General features: G+C 35.5%; 1 protein-coding gene across 1 annotated transcript in view; it reads right to left on the bottom strand.

The window, feature by feature from the left end:
* SMURF2 (SMAD specific E3 ubiquitin protein ligase 2) overlaps positions 1 to 20,311 on the bottom strand; it is a 122,790-nt gene that overhangs the window by 6,231 nt on the left and 96,248 nt on the right. The window contains exons 10-16 of the mRNA XM_025436555.3: positions 16,346 to 16,504; positions 11,750 to 11,945; positions 10,494 to 10,597; positions 7,492 to 7,606; positions 5,639 to 5,817; positions 4,487 to 4,624; positions 1,394 to 1,514 (exon numbers count right to left, since the gene is read on the bottom strand). Coding sequence (XP_025292340.1) covers positions 1,394 to 1,514; positions 4,487 to 4,624; positions 5,639 to 5,817; positions 7,492 to 7,606; positions 10,494 to 10,597; positions 11,750 to 11,945; positions 16,346 to 16,504 — 1,012 coding nt within the window. The remainder of the gene's footprint in view (positions 1 to 1,393; positions 1,515 to 4,486; positions 4,625 to 5,638; positions 5,818 to 7,491; positions 7,607 to 10,493; positions 10,598 to 11,749; positions 11,946 to 16,345; positions 16,505 to 20,311) is intronic.

Here is a 20,311-nt window from a genome sequence, read left to right as displayed (position 1 = left end):
TCTCCAGAGGAGTGGTAATTGTAAGGTGAAATTTCTCACTCATTTCAACCATTACTGCCATTCCTGGCCACTTCCACTGGCCATTTCACTACTGAATAGTTCAAACACAAAAGGAATGGGGTTAGGGAGTCAAGCCAATCTATTTAGATCCCCTAACAGGTCTATTAATAGATTTAATTAGAAAGGACACTGAAGGGGAATCTGGCTGGCTCAGTCAGAAGTCCTATGACTCTCAATCTTGGGGTTGTGAGTTCAAGGCCCATGCTGGGTGTAGAAACTACTTAAATAAATTTTTAAAAATTTAATTTTTTAAAAAAATTTATTCATTTGAGAGAGAGTACACAACGGCGGCAGGGTGGGGGAGCCAGAAGCAGATTCCCTGTTGAGCAGGGAGCCTAATGCAGGCTTGATCCCAGAATGTGGAGATTATGACCTGAGTAGAAAGCAGATGCTTAACCAACTGAGGCCACCCAGGTGCCCCAATAAATATTTTTTTAAAAAAAGAAAGGACACCGAGGTTAATGAATTTTAATCAATTTTTACATTTATTTGTAGATTTCAAATATTTATGCTACTCCTAGCCACGAATTAAATTTGGGGCCTTCAGTAGAATAAAAACCTCATTATTTTTTCAAAGTAGTTCAGATGTATTTGTATAAAAGTCTTAATTATAAAACCAGTTCAGATGTATTTGTTTAAAAGTCTTAATTATAAAACCTCATTATTTTTTCAAAGTAGTTCAGATGTATTTGTTTAAAAGTCTTAATTATAAAACCAGACTAAAGGTGTTTTAACAACCAGCTTTAAAAGAAAACAAAAAAATGGTTAACTGTTTATTACTGCTATTGGTAACGAATATTTCCAAAGAGAAGAAAGATGTTTAGATACACTTTATCCTAAATGTTTTAATTATTTCTCTATGATCTTGTTTATCAAATGCTGTCTTGCAAAGCTTAGTGTAAATCCAATTGAACCTAAGCTTTTCATTCAAAAAATTTCAATATGGTGGAGACAAAGTGATGGCATTTAATTATATCAATGACCACTGAATTAGGAAAAAAAAAATAACCACTTAATTAGGGAATAGAAAACATGTACATATAGAAGAATGTACACCTAAGACATGAAATCTGTTGAAAATAAGAAAAGAAAATATGGAAACATAAGAGTGTTCACAATATGAGAGAGATGGCTTACTTGTAGAAAATCCAAAGCATAAATAAAAAGCTTTTCCAAAGCAGGAAAGACCTTTCCTGTGAATAAGAATTCTTAAGCACTGTACCATAAAACTTCAAAAGCACCAGCAATATGACTTTCCTCTAAAACGCAGTTAACAGAAAATTCCCAACCTTCCCTGTGACACTAAATGATGTCATGACATTAACATACTGACCTCTAACTCCTTCTCATCAAATGTCTTCAGCAGATGCTGTGGAATTACTTCATTAAATCCTTTCTGCAGAGCCAGGAATTGCGCCTCAATGCCTCGTAAAAATCTCCAGTTCACATAGAGCCTGTAAACATTGGGCAGGGATTTCACACAATCAAATAGATTCAGATTTGGTGACTATTACGAATCTCTACTTGAGCAACAGTACACCTTGTGAGCACCTAGCATTAAGAGTTTAGTCTAGAGTCTAGGCTGCCTGGGGGGCTCAGTCAGTTTGGGGTGCAGCTCTTGGTTTCTGCCCAGGTCCTAATCTCATAGGTCATGAGATCAGGCTCCACATCAGGCCCTGCACTCAGCTCAGAGTCTGCTTGTGATTCTCTCCCTCTTCCTCTCCTCCCCACCACCCACACCAGCCACTCTGCAACCCCCAACCCTGCTCTCTCCCTCTCAAACAAATAAGTAAAATCTTTAAAAAAAAATTAATCTACAGTCTAAAGGAATCTCAGATTCCTGAGGGTACTGGACCTGGACCTGAGAGATAGTTCATTATAAATGAAAAAGTGGAAACCTTCCACTAACAAAAGCAGCATAAATAAAGCAACTCTGCAAATCAGAGAAACTCCTAGTACACTGGAAGGCAGCTAGAAATTAGTTGGGTCTGAAGTTAAAATCTGTACGAAACGTCTTTCTGAACTTTTAGCATACATGCCACCAATCAGAAAGAAAGAGGCCATTCAACCAAAACAGACTATTTTTATGGTTGCACTTCAAAGTATTATCTGAATGTGTGGGGTATTTTGTTTATATTTTGCGGGTGGTATGTAGGGAAAGAGGAAGTAAAGACACTCTTTAAATCCAAAATGAGAACAGTAAAAGCCAATAGTAAACACTTTTTGATTAAATACTCATTGTTCCCTGGAGGCCTTAAAAAAAACTGGAAGATCTAAAAAAAAAAACAAAAACAAAAAACTAGAAGATCTAATTCTACCAACAAAAAGTATACCAGACTACATCTAACATGTAGCTTTACTTATATTTTTGACTTGGACTTATAACCAAATTGCCTTTTAAAAAAATCTATCTACCTGGGAAAACTCCTCCATCTCAAAAATCTCAGAACTATTCACCTTCCAAATATGTCAACATTTCTACTTCCAAACCTAGGGAAACAATTCTCTATTTTAAGAAGCTACTTAAAATTAGATCCTTTGGTGGACCTCATTTTTATTTAAGAGGACAGCAAAATTGTGCATCTACAAAAGTTTTTCTAATTTTTTTCTGTCAAAACTGTATCTGGTAGGAGATATGACTTTGTGCTAAAAACATGCTTGAGTCCCAGCAAGTGGGGTCTAAGAACTCAGCAGTCCATGCTAGATCCCAAAGTGACACACTACTGAATGACATTCAGGAAATTCCCATCCATTCTTTTATTCGCCAATTAGAAATGTAATAACATGCACGTTTTCTATGTAAAGAAAAATCAAACAGTAAATGTAGAGACAGAATAAAAACTGAAAGCCCATTCTATTACCCTCCCCTCCCTGTCTGCATCCAGGTCCTGCACTCACACTCCCTCATCCTAGCCAAACACCTTATTGGTATGTAGTCTTCCTGGACATCTTCCGAATAATTATAAAATAACACAGACTTTGTTTCCCATAATGTCTAAAACTTGCCTTAAAAAAAAAAAAAAGCGTATCTACTTATTTTAAGTAATTTCTATACCCAATCTGTAGCTCAAACTCATGACCCTGAGATCAAGAATCACATGTTCTTCCAACTGAGCCAGCCAGGTGCCCCTAAAACTTGCTTTTTAAATCTAACAACTTATATAGTCTCTTTCTTTTAAACATCCATCCATATAATATTCTGTTGAGTGTATGTATGTATGTAAATTGTTCTCCTCTAATATACTTCATTAGTTTCCAGTTGTTTTTACAAGCAGTATTTAAGTGAACATCCTTATTTATATTTAACTACCATGTGTTTCCACAGAATAGATTCCTAAAAAACAGGGCTGCTGGTTGAAAGGCATGTGCATATTCATTTTGGGAGCTGTTATCAAATTGCTTTCCAAAAAAGCTATTCCAGGGTTCACTCCCATGAACAGTCTGTGAGACTGATGGGCCTCAATGTGTCAACCAGGAAAACTTAAGCCAGTAAGACTTAGAGACATAATCTACACAAAAAGAACAGTGTGCACATTTCTGTGTACATGTGGCAAAGTTCAAACACCTACATTAGATTACCATAGTTTTATGTTTCAAAGAACTTTAGTTCACATAGGCCAAATGATCTAACCCAGTATTTCAAAACTCCTCAATCATCAGGTGATTATATAAAATTTGAAGAACATTTCTTATATTTATCCCTTAAACTCACTATTTATAAACAAAATGACTGCTGGAAACACAGCATGTAGTGTTCTGTACAGCTAGCTGTGGCAGTTCTACTACAACTAGCCCCATGCACCCTGTTTCTTGGTATTCATGCCTTTAAACAGTTCCCCCCACACACGCTGAGCCTGGGCTGGTTTGTGACTCCCTTTAACAGAAGAACATAGCAGAGTTGATCCAGCCAGTTCCAGGCTTAGGCCTTAAAAAGATTTGACAACTTCTGCTTTTGTGCTCTGAGAAACCAGCTGCTCCTAAGAAGTCTGGCTATCTTGCTGGGGAGACAGACACCACGAGGAGAATTCTGAGAGGCCTCAGACTTGACATGGAGATAACCAGGGAGCCTAAACCAACAGTGAGAACAAGATCCCAGATGGTGACCCAGTGACCATTCCAGCCAGCTTCCAGCCACCGTAGCCATCCTAGCTGAGGGCTCAGGTATTTGAATGAAAAGGCCATCCTGGGGTCAGTCCCAGCGAACACCACATGGAGGAACCCTATGCTATCCCTACTGTTCTCTACCCAAATTACCTGTAGAATTGAGAGATAAAATAAAACAGTGGTTGTTTTTAAAGCCACTAAATTCTGCAGAAGCCTATTTTGTAGCAATAAGCAACACTACCTAAATATATCAGTGTTTTTCTGTATTGTCATTCGAGAGCATTAAAATAATTCTCAGGCTTGAAAACACAGAAGTGTTTACCTGACATATTCTTTTTTATTTTCTTCAGTAACAGGGATACTCTTGCCATTTGGTTTAAGTTCATGCTGAATAATTTCACCATATGCGTTATGTTCGACACAGAAAGTATGGTCCAAAACACCTGTAATATCATTCTCACTAGAAAGGAAAAGAGAGAAAGATATTAAACTGGAAAATCTAAAATATGGATCCTACAGATGTCTTAATTGGTGAGACAAATAAAATTAAGATAGTTTCATGACATCACAAATATAAGATCAGATTCCTTTTGCCAGTCCTTATGCTACCATATATCCTAGTTTTGGGGCAGAAAGGTCAAAAAGCTTTAACCTTCATAAACACAGGAAACATTTCACTTCCTGAGTAATGACAAAGTCCCCTGCCAAAGCTGGGCTTTACATAGGGAAAACTTCAGTTATGTTTGGCTTTTAGGTAAGAAGCCCTATTTGAATCTGGGTACCCCCATGCAACCAAATACCTGAGTGTCCCATGGGAAAGCTACCTGTGTATTTGAAAACTAAGTATGGCCAATGTATATTCTTAAGTAAATGGCCTCTGACAAAACACAACTGATTCTTCTAGGTATCTTTTTTAAAGTATGGTTTCAACAATCACTACTGCAGCAGGAATTTGCTATTCTCACACATGCAGGATTGGAACAGAACTTCTATCATGTGGAGGAAATCATTATTATGTGGTACCTTTAAAAACAGAAATATACTTGTTCTCCACCCCCCTCTTTAAAATAGTACTTTGGGGCACCGAGGCGGCTCAGTCGGTTAGGTGTCTGCCTTAGGCTCAGGTCATGATCACCAAAGTCATGTGACAGAGCCCCTCATTAAGCTCTCTGCTCAGCAGGGAGTCTGTTTCTTCCTCTGCCCCTCCCCCTGCTTGTGCTTTCTCTAGTTCTCTCAAATAAATAAAATCTTTTTAAAAAATAAAACTAAAGTTAAGTAATAGCACTCTAGGGAAGTTGAAATATACAGGAAAGCAGTAGAAAGCAAAAGTCTTTTGCAATTCTAAAACTCAATCTCTCTCAATATTTTCTGCACATCATTTTTTTAAAAAAAAGTACATCCATTTTGAAACATGTATCTTTTTTTAAGGTTCAGATTCTAATTATAATGAACAGACACAAGACTCAATACATACAGTATCCACACTAAACTGTTATGAAGATCTGGATCAACTAACTCCATGTCATCCAAAGTAATTGACTTCCCAAGCAACTGTTTATAAAAAGGCAATGTGAAACCACCATCAATATAATGTCCATGAAACACAGCCATTCCCATTATTCGTCCAACAAAGTGGAAATATGATAAATGTTCCTGAAATTGAGAAAAGTTTACATAAATAGTCAAGTTAAATGATATGCATTTATGAATATGAATTAAGCAACATTCATCTTTTTTATAAGTATCAATTTATACTCTACAACTTATTTAAGTGGAACAGATTATCACACCAAAGGTCAGAATCAATGGGGAGAGTTGTCTATAGGGCATGTTCAAAATTCTCTCCATTGCTAAAATATCACACCAGGGACAATGTACTCCCAGAGTACAGTCACTTTGTAAAAATTAGAAATTAAGTCCAAACTATACTCCCACTGTAGCTTCACGAAACCACTCACAGATCTCATTCTCTTCCTCTCCTTTTGTCACGTGCTGAGCACGTTATGATCCTGACTCCATTATGGAAAAAAAGCTTTCAATCCTAAACCTCCCTATTTCCTTGATCTAACCAGAAACTAATCTTCAGAACACCACAGACTTAAAAGTACAGATTTCATGTCTAACTTGGACTAGAGTCCTAGTTCTGCCACTTACTAGCCAGGCCTATTTGGACAAATTACTTAACCCCTATAGGACTCATTTTCCACATCTGAAAAAATGAGGGTAATAACAGTATCTCAAATAGGTCTCTGTAAGGAATAAAATGAGATGATGAAGCTCATGGTACTAGACGGGCATACGGTAGTAATGGGCTCCCCAAGCAGAACCTCACCTAAAAATCTTCCCTTTATAAAACCCCCCCCCCCAAAAAAAAAATAAAATAAAATTTCCCTGCAGTGAACCTAACATTTCTACCATGTATGAATATATTTGGTCTCTAATTATAAACTATAAAGATAGCTGCATTTTAAACTTTTTTTTTTACTTCTCTAATTAATAAGCAATCTTTAAGCTCATCTTAAACCTCCCTTTTATAGAAGAAAATATTTAGAAAAGACAAGTAAAACAAAAAACTCACCCATAATCTAATACCCAGAGATAACCTCTATCAGTATTATAGTGTAGAGTCTTTCAATGTTTACACATATATGTATTTACCAAAATTGTATCATCTTATTTTGCAACCTTTTCACTTAATGTATCATGAACACCATCTTTACATGTCATTAACTACTGTCCCACAGGGTCATTTTAATGGCCATATAATATGCCCTTGTATGGAAGGCTAAAAACAAATTAATAACAGCTACTAACTTTTGTCGAGTGATCAATAACATATAATAGGGTTAACAATGTACAACGCTATGCTAAACACTTACTGTGCAGGGTCCCATCCCTTCTGAGGTTCAAACTATGTTTATTATTATTAATAATGATAAAATTGAGGCTTAATCATAAAGCTAGTAAGTAAAAGGACCAGGTTATATGATTTCATGTCTTTCTAATTCCAGAATCTATGCTCTTAACCATTAATATAATTGTGCTTCGTATCATAATCTATTCAACCCATCTCTTATAAAAAATGTTTCCAATTAGGGCTACTTTAAACAATGATGTAGTAAACATCCCTGTGCACAAATTACTGCACAAATTTGTAACCATTTAGATATTTAGTAAGTATTTAGAAAATATTCTAAAAGCGGACTTGTGAAGAAGTTATGACTAGGCTAAGGACACTAATCCTGTATCATAAACTACACATTGACATTTCAATATGAAAAGCATTACAGGTCACAAGTTCATTCACATCATAACCACCAATCTTACCGGATTAACTGCAGAATCAGGATTGATCTGCAAAGTATAGATATCATCTCTTGAATACTGGAAGAGGCCATAGTAAGGATTCAACATTTCATGTGACAAGAGATATAACCACTCCCTAGAAAGCAAAATAGGACACAGAAATTTTTTTATTAATATTTTTCATTAAGATATGCTATTAATCATTTTAGCAAGGAATTTTTTTTGAAGATTATATTTATTTATTCATGAGCAATACAGAAAGAGAGAGAGGCAGAGACATAGGCAGAGGGAGAAGCAGGCTCCATGCAGGGAACCCGATGTGGGACTTGATCCTGGGACTCCAGGATCACACCCTAGGCCAAAGGCAGGCGCTAAACTGCTGAGCCATCCAGGGATCCCCACAAGGAATTTTTTAAATAAAAGAAAGTAGTTCTATAACATAATATTGGAAAAATCTACCATGCACCAAAAAGCAAATGAAATCTCTTGTTTTGTTATACTGGAATCACTCAATGTGGGGCAACTTTATGACATTTCAGTATCAGAAAGTATAAAGGTATTATCCAGAAGCACCAACCATTCATTAGATGCCACAGCCTAGTGATCTGTTACCTATTTAATTACTAAATAAATTTCTAATCCAGGATAAATATAAAATGAGGGGAAGGGTATGGTTTTGTTTCAAAACATCCACATGATCTATATTATCCTGGTCCATTCCTCTAATGGCCAATTTATACTGGTTTATACCGATACATAATATAGCATTAATTTTCTTTCACCTTTGGAGAAGGCTCTGTTTTGTTGTTGGTATTGTTTAGTAAGGAAATTATCCCATTTCATCATCTTTTTTGTGAAGACCTTAAAATATACCACAATAAAAGTAGTAAGTGGTCAGAGACCACAAGGCATTTGGTATAGGTAGGAACACAAGAGCAAGTCTCTATTTGGGGGGTTAGGTTCCATAATTGGTTTCAAGTGTACATCAGTATTTTTAAAAACCACATAATAAATAGTACTCTCACCTTAAACTTATGAAATCCTTTATGTTTTCCAAAGTATGAAAGATAACTTGTTATTCATCTTGGTAAAATAAAATCACTAGTTTAGGACTTAAAGAGATATAATTCTAGTCTCAATTCTTATCATTCTTCCACCAGGAAAGGTATTTAAGTATGCTCTGATATAACGGATTAAACAGACTGAATAGTGTTTTTAGGAAATGCAGTGAAACACTACTGACTAGTAATCAAAGAAAAATGTTTCAAAATTCTGTAAGTGACACAGTCTAAGTCAAATCACTACCATTTATGTAATACTGGAAAAACTCTAGAGATTAAAAAAGGATGTGAGGAAGGCCTACATGTAAGCGAGTTTGCCAACACACTTAACGCTCACCTAACATGTCTTCTATACTTTGTAAAGCATTTTTTTCTTTAAAGATTTTACTTATTTGAGAGAGACAGAGACACCAACAGAGATAGCAAGAGAGAGCACACAGGGAGGAGAGGGAGAGGCAGGCTTGATCAAGCAGACTTGATCACAGGACCCTGGGATCATGACGTGAGCCGAAGGCAGACACTTAACAGACTGAGCCACCTAAGCACCCCTTTTATGTATTATTTTAAAGGAAAATCCAAATTTTTGTTTTGTTTTGCCAAGTATTTAGAACACACATGTAAGCAGATCCCAGCTACTTGAGGGGTCTGCTATGCAACAGAGAACAGAAAATGCCTTTCATTGTCACATCCCATCCCAATCTGCCCATACCCTGACAGTAGTGAGGTTAAGAAATAAACAAGGGACGCCTGGGTGGCTCAGCGGTTCAGCATCTGCCTTCGGCTCAGGTCGTGATCCCGGTATCCAGGATTGAGTCCTACATCAGGCTCCCTGCATGGAGCCTGCTTCTCCCTCTGCCTATGTATGTCTCTGCCTCTCTCTCTCTCTGTCTCTCATGAATAAATAAATCTTATTTATTTATTCCCAGGACTCCAGGATCATGCCCTGAGCTGAAGGCAGACACTTAACCGCTGAGCCACCCAGGCGTCCCTAAATAAATAAAATCTTAAAACAAAACAAAACAAAACAAAACAAAAACTGGCTTATTTAAATGTACATATAATTACAGCATTTAGATTCCATCAACAGATAATTAACAAGTTTTTCCCAAGACATATTCAAATCTAGTTATGAGTAAGTCATAAGAATTCCACAGAAACTATCAAGTCCTCAGTATGATGTGCATGTGATCAATTCTAAAATTCCAAACTAAAAAAACTGTCCATTTATAGCTAAAAAGGCCACAGAATAAAAAGAAGTCTACAGGTGAAACAAGTTAATGCTAACTAATACTTATGGGACTTGGTGGAAACACAAATTTAATTTAGGCTGGATTTAGATTAGGGATGGCAGAAATATCATGATGGTCCTTAGGACGTTTCAGTACAGAAGCTGTAATGTTTCTGCTACATCTACATAAAGTAAATTTTCACACCTTGTAAAATAAATGTCTGTATGAATGTAGCATATACATTACAGCTTCCTTATTGAAACATCTTAAAGACCATGTATAATACATACGTATGTACACACACATACTTATGTGCACACACGAACGTTACTTTAATAAGGTTAAAAAGCACGGCAATGAAAGTAAAGGAAAACAGCATTTAGTTTAGAATACATGTCATTAAACTCTCCAGACGGTTGCTAACACTGCAAAGCAGAGGGAATAACATACGGAAGGAGAGAGATGGAGAGCAGGGTGTGTGGGACCCACCACAGCCCAGGTAGGGCTGCAACTAGTTTTCAGAGGAAGTCTCGCTGGGCTGTATCATCCATGAGGGAGTTCTCTATTACTCCATGCACCATGAACATATCTATTAGGACACCTCTATATCGCAAAAATTAGGGAATGTTACACTAGAAAATAAGTATCAGTGAGAAGGTTACCAGAGGAAGTATCTTAAACTTATAAATATAACCATATGTCATTCACTATTTACTCATGAGCAAATCTTTACCTGGCAACCCCTCCATAGTCGAGGCCTTCTTCTCCACGAAATTTTATCATTAATCGCTTCCACAGATCTTTTGGTCTCATTTTCATGACCTGCCGATAGGATTCCTTAAAAAAAAATTAACACAGTATTGTTACTAGGTGCTTTAAACTTGTTATTTAAACTTTCCCTTGCATCCCACCTACAAAGCATACATTTATTGAAAGGAGATGAAATTTGTTCACCAAATCAATGGATAAACTCCAAGTGTTTGAAACCTCATGGAACTTATAAAGACAAGATAGATATAGCTTAGTACTACTGAAATTAATTCATTTGATAAATACTGTATTACCAGCCTCAGTGCAAAACTCCATATTTAACTTCTATCAACCATGGCAATAACTACACTCACATTAAAAATGGAATTTGATAAAAGTACCGAATTTTTAAAAGCTGGTTAACCTAATTCTAGGCAGAAAGTAAAGATGAAAAAAATAAAGTTCAAAAGAACATTAGTAATCATTAATGTGATCTCCATTAAAGCAGTATCTTCATATTATTTTAAAATACAAATGACTGACTTACAAACAACGTCAGAACTGTCCCAAGAGAAAAAAGTTCATCCTTTAGGAAAAGGCTGATCAAATCCCCAAACATCTTTTACCCACGAATCCTCTGATGAGTGAGAAACCCCTGCCTTGGACCCTGTTCACTTATTAGGGAAGAACTTTGCAGGTGACAGTAGGGCTAAAAAATCCAAAGATAAAAGAATATACTAAAAAGGAAGATTTTCAATAAATTAAGGAAGTAGTCCATAAAGAAACAAAACCATTTTGTTTTTTTTTTTTTAAAGAATTAGAAAATAAGGGATGGCTATTTGTAGTCTTTTAAAACTCATTAACAGTGCAGGGGCACCTGGCTGGCGATGGAGCATGCAACTCTTGATCTCAGCATTGCGAGGCCAAGCCCCACACTGGGCACAGATTTTACTTTAAAATATTTATACACACACACACACACTAAAATTCATTAACAAATAATATTTGCAATGCAGAGACCAAGCTGAACCAACTGGAATATTTCACATTTTTCATTTCATTTAAATATTTATCTTCTAGATTAAATATCTGATATTGTCTTTACTCCCCATAATTAAAAAAGAAATTAATGAAACCTCCCATTCTAGAGAGAGAGGAATTCCAGAAAGTATTCTTAGAAAACAGTGTAACACTGAAAGTTAACTTTTCTATATTTAAAAATAAGACTTGTAAGTTTACCTCAAAAATCTCTTCCCTGGAAACCTCAATGCGGCAATGGCCAGCCTGAGGCTGCTGTTGGGAAAGTTCTTGCCGCAAAATTTTTAGTTTCTGAACCAGGTCTCGCTTGTACCGCGGGACTGTCAGACACTCGGCATCATCAGGGCAGAACGGTACCACTTGCTGTTGCTGTTGGTCTTTCAACTGGTTCTGCCGACTAAAAGTAAACAGGAATGTTATTTTAAATAAGAGACTGCAGTTGTACATTTAAAAGAGCATCATACTATAAAGCAAATCTACCCAAAATTTTCAGGCTTTATAATATTCTTGGCTTGACATTTTTGATGACAATTAACTAGCGTCAAAGTTTATTTCTCAGGATCTACACAAATTTATGAAATTGGATAACAGAGTTTTATCCATTCTTCTTTATACAGCTGCTGAGAACAAATTTCTCAAATACCATCTTTGTTTCTTTCTGCATAGTTGACCATCACTCATTTTAAAATTTAGACATATGTCAAATCCTGTGCCTGTTATCTGGAGTCAGTCTCTCTGGAAGAGACGCACAGCTTGAGCTGGTAGTTTGGCAGAGCCCCTTTTCCTATATGCGCTAAAGTCTAGACCACAAGAATGTGGAAGGTCACGTGTAAGTTACTGGCACAGAGAAATGAACACATTACAAACACGTCTAAATGCCTTATTAAATGGCTACTTTTCTTTTTATTGTAGTAAAATATGCAAAACATAAAATTTACCATTTTAACCTTTATCTAATATATATAGTCAGTGGCATTAAGTACATTCTCACTTTTGTGCTAAAGTGACTTCTAAGTGGGTACATATATGGTTTACCACAAATACATGAAAATAATCTCTCAAGTACAGCAGAAATATTCTTTTGAAAAGGCACATTGCCTACAGATATTTTTATTCTCTTGGCAAAAATACTGTAAGTTACAAGTAAGAATTTTTTTAAAGAACCTTATGATATAATAAACTACTTAATTCCAAAAAACTAGAAATAAAAAATCCAAAATTCACTATTGATGCCCTTGCAGACACTGAATCATTTTGGAGTTTAATTTTACACACAACAGACAGGAGCACAATCCTGTCACCTAAAAACAAAGGGCAATGGTAGCTTTGATAAATAAAAATAACTTTAAGATTTCTAACAAATCACACCAAACTTATTTTACATACAGTGATTCTTACATAAACCAGACCAGATTTTATTCCTAAAACACATAACTACCCAGAGAAAATACAGCTTCCATGAAAATTACAAATCACTATTTACTATTCTCATAAACATTAAAGATGTTTTTTATATACACATAACAGAGTATTATATTAAAGATACTCCCTAATCAGCTGTATAATCCTATGCCCAAAAAACCCCCAAAACAAAACAAAACAAAGACCAACTTGGGTATACCTCATACTACACACAAAAATGTAATTCAAAATCAGAGACCTCAATGTAAAACTGAAAGCCATTAAACTTCTGAAACACAAATGACAATTTTCATGGCCTGTGTTAGCCTGATTTTTTAGATATGACATCAAAAACACAATTCACAAAAGAACAAATGGATAAATTAAACTTCATCAAAATTTCAAAAAATACTGTTAAGAAAACAAAAAGATAAGTAATGGACTAGGTGAAAATCTTTCTGAGGCATATGTCTAATATTTTGGACTCTAAAATATTTAAAGAATGCTAAAAACTCAAAAATTAAATAAATGAACTCAATTTTTTAAAAAGAGGGCAAAATATTTCACCAAATAAGATACACAGATGGCAAAAAAGCATACAAAAAGATGCACAATGTCATTAGTTGGTAGATAAATTCAAATTAAAACTACAATGTGATACCACTATATACCTATTAGAGGGTCTAAATTTAATAAGGTTATACCAAATGTTAGCAAGGATGTGGAACAACTATAACACTCATACACACCTGGGAGGAATGTCAAATGGTACAATCACTTTGAAAAACCACCTGCCAGTTTTTTTCAAGTTAAACATAAGTCTATCATATGATGTAGTTATTCTACTCGTAGATGCTCATTTATCTAAGAAAAGTGAAAGCATATGAACATATAAAGACTTATACATAAACATCCATAATAGTTCTGTTATAACCAAAAACTGGGAATAATCCAAATGTTCATCAATAAGTAAATGGGTAATTTGTGGTATATCCATATAATGGAATACCACCCAGCAAAGAAAATAAATGACCTATACAAACGAGAGATGAATCTCAAATAGTTATGCTGGGTAAAAGAAAACAAAGAAGACCACATACTGCAGAAATGCATTCGTCTAACACTCTAGAAAATGCAAACTAATATATAGTGACAGAAAGCAGATCAGTGGTTAGCTAAAGACGGGGTATGTTTTGGACTGAATTGTGTCCAAAAAGATATGCTTAAGTCTTAACCCTCGGTGGGAAGTGACCTCATTTAGAAAGAGTCTTTGGGGGATCCCTGGGTGGCGCAGCGGTTTAGCGCCTGCCTTTGGCCCAGGGCGCGATCCTGGAGACCCGGGATCGAATCCCACGTCGGGCTCCCAGTGCATGGAGCCTGCTTCTCCCTCTGCCTATGTCTCTGCCCCTCTCTCTCTCTCTCTCTCTGTGACTACCATAAATAAATAAAAATTTTAAAAAAATACAATAGAAAGAGTCTTTGCAGAGGTTCTAAGGGGAGAACATACTGCATTAGGGTGGCCCTAAACGCAATAAACTGGTATCCTTATAAAAAGAGGGAAATTTGGATTTATACATACAAAAAGGGGTGGAAAAAGAAATAAACTTTGGCACTGTCTTCTGTTCCTAACACAGAATTCCTAAAATCCCCAAAGTTTCCAGAGTGACAGAGATGATAGAAGTGTCCCTTTGTTCTAATATTTGATCTTTGCCTCTGGTTTGACACAGCGCTCCTAAATCCCTTAGAATTTCCTGGGTATAGGGGCATTTTTTGCTTTAATGAGGTGACTCTTGGTGGGGTCCTAGATATTTATGGAGCTGGTTGCTAGAAAAAAAAAAGCTTGATTAGAACCCTGGAACTTCCACAGCCCCAAACTCCCAACCTCTGAGTAGGGGAGAAAGTTGGAGACTGAGTTAATAGGAGATGGATATCTCCACAAAACCCCCAAAATAGGGATCCTTGGGTGGCGCAGCGGTTTAGCGCCTGCCTTTGACCCAGGGCGCGATCCTGGAGACCCGGGATCGAGTCCCACGTTGGGCTCCCCGTGCGTGGAGCCTGCTTCTCCCTCTGCTTGTGTCTCTGCCTCTCTCTCTCTGTGTCTATCATGAATAAATAAAATCTTTAAAAAAAAAAAAAACAAAAACAAAATGATGAGCTTCCAGGTTGGTGAATGCACTGGGAGGGTGAAGCACCTAGAGAGGGCCTGGAAGCTCTAGGCGCTCCCATTCCCACACTTTGCCCTATGCAACTCTTCCATGTGACTGTTCAAGTTGTATCCTTTAAAATAAACTAGTAATGGCAAATAAAGTATTTCCTTGAGTTCTGGAACCGTTTTAGCAAATTACTCAACCCAAAGAGGGAGTCATAGGAACTCCCCAATATACAGCCAGTCAATAAGAAGTACAGAATATTTGGGATTGGCATCTGAGATGGTGATGGTCTTGTGATACTAAGCCCTTAACCTGTGGGGTCTGATGCTAACTGCAAGGTAGTGTCAGACCTGAATTCAACTGCTGCACACTCAGTTGTTACCTAGAGATCTAGAGAATTGGTAGGCTTGAGGGGAAAACCCACACACACGTGGTCATATGATTTATGTATATAAACAGATCACAGAAGACCACATGAAGACAAAGATGGAGATGATGTGTCTGTAAGCCAAGGAACAGCAAGTTTTTCCAGCACCCAGCAGAAGCTAGGAGAGGGGCATGGAATGGATTCTCCTTCAGAGCCTCCAGAAGGAACCAATTCTGCTGACAACTTAATTCTAAACTTCTAGCCTCCAGAACTGCGAAAAAACAAATTTCTGTTGTTTTAAACCACCCAGTGTATGACAATTTGTCACAACAGCTCTAGGAAACTAATACAGGTGGAAGCCCTAAAGGAGGAGGGGGGTTAACAAAGAAGCACAAGGAAATCTAGGGGAAGGATGGATTACGTTCATTTTCTACATTGCAGTGATGGTTTCACAGATGTATAATATGTCAAAACTTAAATTGTACACTTTAAACATGCACAGTTTATTGTACGTCACTTACACTTCAATAAAGGTAATTTAAAAAAAAAACCCTCTGGGATGGCTTCAACTATCCTGGAGCTATTTATGATGCACTAACAGAAAAATAAAAAATATCTACCCTATAAAACATCCTGTCTCGTCAAGTGTGCTACAGTGTACCTTTCCTTAATACTTCAGGACAGGTTCCTACTTAAGCACAGTGGATTAAAATACTCGTGTATCAGAGCAAAACAAGTCATATATTCTTATGTAAAATTTTGTCCAACAAAAGTAACTTATAATTGAAGAGAGCAGACATTCTAATGCATTACAAATGGCATCTTTAGTCTTCTCTTGTTCAGGCTTGCACTTTAACATGTATTATTTCAGAAACTTACTTTAAAACTAAATGCAAGTTAGCAGAGAGCCGAGGATCTGTAAACTGTGTTGTTCTGTTGTTATGGTCAACGAAATAAACTCTGCCTGTAGCTGTATTACGGATCTCCCATCCAGGAGGCAATGGACCAAGCTCTTCACAATTGATGTTGCTAAGATCCCTGCAAAAACAAATATAAAATAAAAAATACCTCATTGCTGGGCCTGCTGAGCCAGGCAAGTGTAAATGACACAGAACAATTCCATGAAGTCTGAGAAAATGTATTGTTTCAGAAACCTGAGATGTTCAGCTAGAATCTTTAATTCCCAATGGTTTAACAAACTTGCATATTCAAAACTCAATTCATAAATGGCTCAGGAACTCATCACATAGCCTACATTTTTAGTAAGTTCATTCCTGGGCTTTAACGTAATACAGATTTTAAATTAATATAAAAGCAATCACAACATTTGCCAATATAAGCTGCTTCAATACTTGTCTGACAAAATACTGCTTTACAAATGTCAGTGACATAAGGAATGAAATGTTTTCTAAAATTTCCCTTCAATTATTACTTTCATTATTATACCGTAAGATTTGTGTAAATAAATGTTCATTCCATATTAAATTTCCCAACAAAGCGAACTGGAAATGTTATTGAATTTAGAGACCCTGAAAATAATCACAGTATATTTTTTAAAGGAAAACTGCTCCATTTTGAATTTTGAAACCTACAGAGCTGGTAGATGAAAAACGCTTTTAAGACACCTAAAGAAGAATGCTCTAAGGCTTACTGCTACAGCAAAAAAAGCAAAAAGACTTTTAATGGATCAAAGACCATTGTTATTGTATTATACATTCTTAAAACACTATTATATATAGGTAAGATTAACAGGACCTTAAAGAATTAAATAAAAACATGTCTAATGTAAACTTAAACTATAACAGATAATTGTAATGATTAATCTCATCAAAATCATGTCTTAAAAGTTCAACTAGAAAAAGATTTTTCCTGAAATAACCTCTTCTTTGTCATGGTAAAGCATAATGATGGACACATATAAGCACCCAGATTTGCTGAAACAATGATCTGACTTCTGCTTATAGGTGCTCCAAGAGACTCTTCTGCTACAGATCAACTAAAGCTTAGAAAATATACTGCTAGCCTCAAAAGAGGTGAGACAAAAAGTTCCAAGCATCTTCCTCAAATTAAAAAAAAAAAAAAAAAAAAAAAGTGACTGGAGCTGGAGCTGGTACTGATGGCAGGCAGGCAGAGGGGTAGGGCTGCCAGGGAGTAGTTGTTAACTGGGAAACTCAGCCCCAGGCCAGCAGCAAGTTTGGAAAAGGAAATCTGGAACTTCCCCACTAAGCTGAGAATTCAAAGGGAAGATGAAATGATTCCAGGAAAACTTCCTCAATTCCCCTTTAGGTCCACAGAATTCCAACCAATTAAGATCAAACAAATTCACAAAGATCACCACACACTCCAGAAAGAAAGGTCATGATGGACGACTGAGAGTGAGTGGAAACTGTAAACCACAGAATTAGATCCCTAAGTACTGTCAGAGATCAAACAGAACAGCTCTGATAGGCAACCTTTACAAAGGTTGGGGGGGGGGAGGGGAGTAAGAATTACAAAGACAAACTATCAATGAGAGATTATTAAGAATGAACAGATGGATTTTTTAAATGGAACTTTTAGAAATGAAAAGTGATTACTGAAATCAAAGAATAATTCTTCTGATATAATACAGTTTGGTTTTATATAATTTTATTTAGAATTTTATAAATCTATTCATATGTGAGAGAGCTCTAAAGAATGGGTTAAAAGAGCAGAAAACTGGAAGCCATCTTTATATCCAATTGGGAAATAAAGAAAAATGGAATGTTATACACAGCCATAAAAGTACAGATTTGTACCACAAGACAACATACTTAGCATGAAATACAACAAATAATAAGGCCTTAATCACGACTTTTAAAGATAAATACAAAAGATGGTAAAATGGGACTTCTCACATAAATCTTACTGTGTATCTTTAAACAAAAGTGTCTGAGTTACACTATTTTATAAATGTCTTTGAACAGTAATATTTTAATATAATCTAAATATTCATGGTCTGCTTTGATAAAAGATCCTCCATAGAAAAGGCATATTTCCTTAATGGAAAACAAAAGATATGGTACATATTTTTATAGTAACAATTTGGAACACAGAGACTAAAGAAAAATCTAGAGCACTATTTTATAAAGTCATTATTCAACACTCAACATAAAATATTCTTAAACCTTTATAGAAACCCTTTACTCATTAATAAAAAACTGACATGTTTCCTTAGGAACATCCTTAGGAATAAGAAACATCACCAACAGTGGTGCCAAAATCTCTCTCAATTTCAACTTCTGACACCAATTCATATACTATTCTTTCAACAGATAACTCAGGATCAAATTTTCACTATTGTAAATCATTTAGTTTCAAAAAAATCACTTTTGTTCTATAGATTTCCTGGCCAATAATTAAAGTATTTTATAGAAAAGCTCATTATTGACCTACAATTTGATAAACAGAATCCAAAACACCTTTTCATAATTTATGTAACAAAACTCTTGTTTCTAAAAGTTAGGCCCTTGGATTTTTTTCAGTGACCTTATTAATAAAACAAAAATTTCCTCCCCACTACTTTTTAAACAGTTTATATTATCAAGACACAGAAACAGCAACCTTGATACAATAACTAATGATAGCACATTCCTTGGTTGCCACCCTCAAAAGATTCTAATTAGGCTATATCACAAAGTAAAACATTTACATTATAATAGCTTCATTTATAAATATCAGTTAGCCCTTCAATAATACAGGTTTAAAGGGTGCAGGTCCACTTATATGCAGATTTTTTAGAGAGATGCTTACTACAAATATGTTTTTCCTTTCTTTGGATTTCCTGAACGTTTTTTTTCTGTAGCTTACGTTATTATAAGAATACATATATAATACATATAACATTACAAAGTATATGTTAATCATTTATGTTATTGATAAGAATAAGGTCAACAATGGGCTATTAGCAAAGTTTTGGGGGAATCAAAAGTTATACAAAGATTTTTGAATGTGCGGGTGGTCAGTGCCCCTAACCCCTGTATTGTTCAAGGGTCAACTGTAAATACAGAGTATCAAAGCAATCCAAGATCAGCTAGTTACATCTGTTTTTGATTCAAACGCAAGACTTTTGACAAGTAGAGCTCTTGAGTATAAGCTTTAGGTAGAAAAAGATCTCTTCACCCTCCATGGGTCTTTTTTACAGAGGAAGAGAATGGTGCAGTTAGAATATAAAATATGTTCAACTCACAAAGGTAAAAATATACAGCTTATCAAGTGGATTTAGAATTTAGAATTCGCTCTTTTTTGTAGCTCAACTTCAAATGAGGTAGCTTCAAATGAACTACTTGACTTTATATCTGTTCGTTAGAAAATAACTCCAAAGAGCTAAATAGTGTTTTGAAAAAGTTATTGATACTAAAATGTATCAAAAATTATGCTAAATTACTAAATTGATTTATGTGTCTTTCCATCTTCAAGTTAAAAGATAACTCACATTTGGATTAGTAAATGCATTCAATAATGCCTACAGTTTAAATGTACAGGTTCTGGTATTTAAAAGAAATTTAATTCATGCGACACCACGACCAAGTTTACTCAAAGGGTGCCAAAGCTGGTTCAGTATTTGGAAACTGATCAACGTAATCTGTCATATTAACAGCATAAAAAGGAAAAATCACATGACAGTACCAGCTGATGTAAAAAAACAAGTGACAAAAGTCTTAAGTAAATAAATAAAATTTAATTAGGTTATTTCTTTTTTATATTAAAATGAAACTGTATTAAACAATACATAATAGAACATTGACTACTCTCATATTAGTTAAAATAAATCTATCTTTTTAAAGAAAGCCTAACCAGAAATAAAAATATCAATTTACTACCCTT

This window comes from Canis lupus, chromosome 9, assembly GCF_003254725.2.
Source record: "Canis lupus dingo isolate Sandy chromosome 9, ASM325472v2, whole genome shotgun sequence".
Classification (NCBI taxonomy): domain Eukaryota; kingdom Metazoa; phylum Chordata; class Mammalia; order Carnivora; family Canidae; genus Canis; species Canis lupus.
Note: the sequence above shows the minus strand (reverse complement) of the source record. Positions and strands in the feature narration are given on the sequence as shown.